Source organism: Chaetura pelagica, unplaced genomic scaffold (genome assembly GCF_000747805.2).
Source record: "Chaetura pelagica isolate M959 unplaced genomic scaffold, ChaPel_1.0 scaffold177, whole genome shotgun sequence".
NCBI lineage: Eukaryota > Metazoa > Chordata > Aves > Apodiformes > Apodidae > Chaetura > Chaetura pelagica.
This window is the reverse complement of record NW_009953803.1, coordinates 1,018,056-1,024,698: the sequence shown is the minus strand read 5'-3', so window position 1 is coordinate 1,024,698 and position 6,643 is coordinate 1,018,056. Positions and strand designations below refer to the sequence as shown.

At 51.1% G+C, this 6,643-nt stretch overlaps 1 protein-coding gene across 1 annotated transcript in view; it reads right to left on the bottom strand.

The window, feature by feature from the left end:
• ARHGAP26 (Rho GTPase activating protein 26) overlaps positions 1-6,643 on the bottom strand; it is a 113,931-nt gene that overhangs the window by 98,072 nt on the left and 9,216 nt on the right. Inside the window, exon 9 of the mRNA XM_010001244.1 lies at positions 5,205-5,299. Within this exon, the coding sequence (XP_009999546.1) occupies positions 5,205-5,299 (95 nt within the window). The remainder of the gene's footprint in view (positions 1-5,204; positions 5,300-6,643) is intronic.

Here is a 6,643-nt window from a genome sequence, read left to right as displayed (position 1 = left end):
GAGTAGATGTAGACCAGAGTAGAACATGGTAAAACCTTTGCAAGGAAGTGTATTTTCAATATGCTATAGTCTAAAAACTAAGGAGATTTTTCCACAGGAGACCACACAGGAAATTTGAATTTTTTCAATATCTCAGTTTTTTATGAAAACCAGCTTGGCTTTAAGGAGCTATGACTAAGCATGCAGAGAAAATGAGAAAGACCAACGGCTTTTCCTTCTTCCAGAAAAACAAACAAATAATGAAAGCAATAGAAACAGATAAGAACTTTCAACTCCTCTAGCAGCTTATCACACCAAGACGATCTAAACTGCTGAATGTAAAATCCTAAGAGCAGATTAATAACAGGGTCTGGAGGGCTGAGTGGAGCCCAGCACACGGAGAAGCTCTGCAGCCCTGGTGGGAGCAGATCACCCACGTGCTGCTGCATCCAGACCTGACCCCAAGATCATGGGATGCTGCTCCAGGCACCAGCAGCCAGGTGCAGCCCCAAAATACAGATAACAAAGAAAAGGGGTAAATAAGGGAAGGACTTTGTTCCTGCGCTCAGAAATTCTCCCTGGTGGTCTTCAAGGCCAGACTGGATGGGGCTTTGAGCAACCAGATCTAGCAGGTGTCCCTGCCCATGCAGGAGGGTTGGAACTGGATGATCTTTAAGGTCCCTTCCAACCCAAACCAGTCTGTGATTCTATGATTCACTTCTGTGTAAAGCCTGAAGCACCATCAGTACCCCCGCCACCAGCACGCATGGCAGGACAGGCTCAGCACGGGTCTCCGTGGCTGTCAGGGGGGGAAGGAGCCTCGGCCGCTCATCGCCAGCCCTGGTGAAACCCCACCAACAGCTTTGTTTGAAAGGTCACTGGAAAGGCAACACCTGCAGAGGAACAGTACAAGGTGTATTGCACATGCTGTCCGCAGCGCCGGCGAGAGCCACCAGCCGCCCGCGGGGACACCAGCACAGCTGGGGTGGCCACCGGCCCCAGGAAGCAGGGAGCCTCTGTGCCTTGCCACGGGCAGGGTGGCACCCAGAGAAACCTGCAGATCCACCAAGTGCAGACCCAGAGCAAGGCCAACAACCTTCCTCCTAAAAAGGCAGGGAAGGGATGGGGCAGTGCGTGGCAGCTCCCCCAGGGCAGTGCAGTGCCAGCCTCTGGGGGGGCACACGGGCAGCAGCCCAGGGCAGTGGTGTTATGTGGAGGCTGTGCTGTTTTTCTGAATGACTGAGAGAGCAAAACCCCCACATTTTGAATACCCTCTGTCCCCAAAAAGGCCAACTGGTGCTTAGCTTCTGGCCCAGAGCAATGACCTACATTATCCTCAAGTACAAAGCCTTTGTCATCAGCCAAATGAGATACTCCTCCTCCTCAGGCTCATTTTGTAAGACACCAGCTGTCATCCCTGTTTACCTTGTTTACAAAACTGATTTAATGCACAGAGACTACAAATAAGTTTAGCTAGAAAAAAAGGGCATCAACAGTTAAACACAGTACCCATCACACTGGGAATGTATTTCAGCCAGCTACTAGAACACTGTTCTGATGCTGTAACAAAGCAGTAAAATACTCCTAACCTCTGACACTGAAAAGCAGAACTATTTGCAAATGCAGTGTCAGGGATTTCTTAGACCTCTCACAAGCACCTGTACCACAGCTTGCCAGTCTTCAGCCCAGGGAACTCCAGCATCTCCTTATCAGACAAAAGGAAAGGGAAGCAACGTTGTAACGACAGATCAAGGCCAAAGATTTCCAGCTCAGTAGTGCTGAATCATCTTCACAAGAGGAAAACCAAAATGTTTTTCCCCCTGACAAGCAACAGCTTCTCTGGGTGTTATTAAAAAAGCTCTGAGCCTGCACCCCACGCTGCATGTAAGCAGCTTCCCAAAACGCAACGCTGACAACAAGCCCCTTTCCGTGCTGATGAACAAGAGCGGGGAAGAACCGCTGCTGCCACCTCCAGGCTGTCCAGCAAAGCGGGAGCTGCAGCAGGGTCCCCTCCCTGCCTCTCTGTCACCCCAACACGGGCATCCCGCTGCATCCCACCCCGCCCTGCAACCTCCTGCGGGAAGAGCCTCGCAAGTTTTGTGGTAGTAGATAAAAATACTGGAGTAGAAAGTGACATTTCCTTGTATGTGCTCATATACGTGTGTGGCTGTAACACAGGATCCAATTAACAAGCCAGCTAATTCCTACAGGTTTTACACTGCCAGCTCCAGCAGGAGACAGGAATAACTCCATCCCTGATGGACACAGCTTCTCAGGCCATAATAAATAGGTAGCTAAGCCATTCTGTGCATAGAGAAGTTAACAAGTGATTGAACGTGCTTTGGGAGAGCCTGGGAAGGAAGAGGACCTCACCCTGCCCCCTGGCAGCACTGCACTCAAGTCACTCACCTAAAGGCACGGGCAGGGGCTGCTGCACCCGCTGCAGAGCCCCAGGGACACCAGCTTGCAGGTGCCTCTGCAAGGTTCTTTAAGTCTCACCTGTTGCAGCAGTAAGAGACCTCTTGGTCTCTTCCTGAGAGGCCAAAACCCACAGCAGCAAGCAACGCTCCCTGCTCTTGCTGAGGAAGGCACACAGGCAGCTCAGCATATTCTCACTCCACACCTACTTCAGAAGGGACAATCCAATTTAATTGTCCACTGGAAGTAAGTGATGTGTACAGCAAAACCTTCCTGCTCTCTTAATCCAAGTGTTTCCAAGCTAACCTTTAGAAAGGCAGTTTCAAACTTCAGGAGAAGCACACTCTGGTGACATTCATCACCCTCACCCCTGAACACCACAAATGCAGGAACTTTTCTCAGCATCACAGTGTTCTCCTGGGCTGGCTTAATGCCAGATGCCTGCACCCATCAGTTACAGGACACTCAACTCCTGGTGGACATGGGTTACAAGCCTCATTTTCATTTAGAAGTTGCATACTGAAAAGGGGAGAACTGCTGCAAGTCAAAACTCAGTACATCTGTGAGACAGAGAAGCATCTTGGGGTTGTTTGCCTTAATCATATCCAGACTTCCTGCATGGGGCTGAAGAACAATACAGCAAGCTTCTAACTTCTCTGCTACTATAGACAATAAAAAAAAACATACACACACACACAAAAAAAAACCAGCCCAAGACAAAAAGGCCACTACACAAATTCTCTGTTGTGCAAAACCAGACACACACTGCTCCAGCCAGCCTTGGATCAAGGACAGCCTCTCAGCTGTGGTCAGTGGACTTGGCTGAAGGACCCTGTGCTTGGTTCCTTGAGCCAGAGCTGACCTCCAGCACTCCATGGAAAGCTGTGCCTCCAAAAGTGCTGTCTTCCCAGCTGACCTCCAGAGCAGCAGCACAGTTCTCCCTTCCCAGAGAGCCCTAGCACCTCCAGCTGTGACCAGGAGCTGCAGGTCACCCATTTCTCCAAGGCCACAGAGCACAGCCAGGCCAGGCTCCAGCAGGAGGGCTCAGCGTGGCACCCACACACTGTCAATCCCTGGTAATCCCGGGCTGGCATGGAAACCACTCCTTGATACACACTGCTTTGTAAAACAGGTCAAATCCCGAGTGCCAGGAGAGGTGAAGGTGATCTCCAGTGAGCCCTGGCCATCAACAGCATCACCCCAAGCCCTGACACTGCCCAGATCTCCCAGCACTCACCATCACCATTCCTGGGAGGGGAGACAGCCTGGGCACATCACATGCTCTTTTGGCCATGACAAAATCTGTTGCCTCCCCTTTCTCTTGGCTTAACCATTTTGGACATAACCAATATTGTAGGTAACTAATGACAAATTCTGATACCAAAAATATGCAGAGTTGCCTGTATATTGGGGGAAAACCAGCCTTTCTGCTGGTTGTTTTCCTCTCACTGTCCTCTCAGGCACAGGAAACCTCTTGCAGCAGGAACGTCTACACGAACTGAGCAATTTCTCAGGTTTCCCAGCCTTTGCCACTCCCCTGCCATTATTTACAGTTAGCAGGCATATTTCTGGAGTAGTTCTTGATCCCATGCCTAGCAGGTTTCAGACATCAAGGGAAGGTTAACTGCAGAAGAAAACTCTTGTGGTGGCTGGCTTCTCCTCCTCCCAGTTTTATTTTGATTTTCACATTGGAAAAAAATATCCTCAGGGCAAATGGAAAAAAAATCCCCTTGTCAGCAGAAATAGTGAAGCTTTCTGGAGGAAAGCACAGCTACAGAGAGCAGGAGGCAGCCCTGGGGTTATCCTATCCTTCAGCCAACACAGGCAGAGCTCCATCACCACAAGCCCTCCCTTCCCTGGCTGGCAGCAAGGAGGGCTGGCATGGAAGTGCTGTGAAAACCCAGGCTGGGCAGGGAAAGTGCTGTGGGGTGTCCCAGCACTATTCAGTATCTTGGGTTTGGATGAATTCAGGTCTTCCCACAATCTCCTGGGCATTCTTGCAGTGGCCAGAGGAGGGAAGGGCAGCTGGAACATCAGCAGGCACACAGCTGGGAGGGCACAGACATTCAATGACTTTGGGAGCAAGTTTTTGTAGGCCAGGTAAACTTCCTGCAGCAAGGAAGCTGGGAGACAGTGACTAACATGCTTGGAAGAGCAACTCCAGCCCGTTGCTATATATAAGCCATGTGTGATGTTCATGGGATATGATAACAGGCTCAGAGTCCTAGGCACTACAGATTGAATCCACACATATATTTGGTCCAGCTGCTGTGTTGCTGTGTCATAAATCACATCAAGAAGTGTCTTACACCTTCAAGAAAAAGAAGGGAATGTGCCCAGGGGTGCAAGCCTGGCTGCCACCATTGCCCAGCCACAGCAGACCAGCAACAGCACAAAAAGCTGAAGCTATTCCAACACATACCCAGCGCTGACAACAGGAATCATACCCCTGCCAAAACACCCACAGAGCATCTTTTCCATACTTGCAACCATTTACCTTACGTGGCCAGAGACTGCGGAAGTGCTAAAACACCATTAAAGTTTGAGAGACTTGAGTAAACTCAGCACCTTGTAAACCAGAGCACTAACTGAATATATGGAGAACACCTGGCTAGAAGCACCAGGGAGAGCACATTTCCATGGACTAATGCTTTCCATTCACGGAGGGGTATGGCTAAAGGAGAGGAGAAACAGGGAACCAGCACAAGAACTACCCAGGAGAGCCAAGTTCAGAGGAGTGCAGCCTCTCCTGCTCCCCACGGGCATCCTGTGCGACCCGCTGGGCGGGAAGGCCCCTGGGCACTCACCGGTCCACAGCTTCCACATCAAAGCAAAACCTCTTCTCAATCGAGTCAGTTTTCCGCCGTGTGCAGGATTTGAGGATAACAGCTTCATCTTCTCCCTGAGAAGAGACAGTCACAGGTAAGGCTGAGAAGGAGCAGCCAGCACAGCTCCTGTCCCCAGCACGTGCTGTGCTCCCAGAGAACGTGTTTGAACCTGGGGGAACGTGGCAATATCTGTCTGCTAGAAACACCTATTTATCTCTCTGACATGAGGACTTGTCTTTTCACCCCTGCTACCACATTTAGCCCAAAGTCTTTCACAAGGAGCCTTCCTCTCTGAGTGCCTGTGATTAAATTTGCCCATTGTGCACCAGACGACCCAGGTCTGGGGAGGCTGGGAGTCCTGGGCCACAGCTTGTGAGCAAAGTCAGCTTCATTTTCCACTGCTGAACAACACATCACAGACCTGCCTGTCAGCTTTCACTCCAGGCTGCACTTCTGGCAGCATTCTGCACCCCAGAACGTTTAATGAGACCAAACGTATTAAAATGTTTATTGTATAACAAAGCAACAATAAAACCTTTCTCTCCTTCAGGCTTCTGCATCCAAGTTCTACCAGATTTCCACACCCCAGCAGCGAGGAGGCAGGATCAGCGTGCACTGCTGTCCTCTGCTGGAGGAAATCCCTGCCTGGTCCCTGTCAGCACAGACATTTCTCCTGCAATTTTTAAAATTCTCTGATGATTCAAAAGAAAATGAATTCTGGACAAGTTCCTGGAGATGGCCACTTCACTGTGCTCTCTGTGCTGTTCTTGATGACACTGTGGCTCACCACCCTGTTCCCTGACACCACCATTTTTCCAGGAAACATATTCAAGGACCAAGAACAGCCCCAGGAAGAGAGACCTGAGTGAGCTCCCTGCAGAGCTTCTCCCCGGGTCCAGCAGAGCCCACCTGCACCTGCTCCTCCCCAGCTTGGCCTGCTGCTGGCACAAGGCTACTCCCAAGCTGCTGGATCCCGGCATTCAGGGAATGCCTCTACCTCAAACCCACCAATATCCAGCTCCAGCCACAGCCCGAGGCACACTGACAAGGAGCTGATACCCACCCAGTGCCCTGTGTGCCCCACAAGCTGTAGATCCCCAACATGGCCCATGGCTCAGTGCCTGTTCAGCTTGGCCTGCTGCTGGCACAAGGCTACTCCCAAGCTGCTGGATCCCGGCATTCAGGGAATGCCTCTACCTCAAACCCACCAATATCCAGCTCCAGCCACAGCCCGAGGCACACTGACAAGGAGCTGATACCCACCCAGTGCCCTGTGTGCCCCACAAGCTGTAGATCCCCAACATGGCCCATGGCTCAGTGCCTGTTCCAGCCATGAGCCCCTGCACTGCCCCCACCCTGCTGCCCATGTTGGTCATCATTGATGGCCTTTGCAGACCAATAGAGCTGCTCCAGCACTG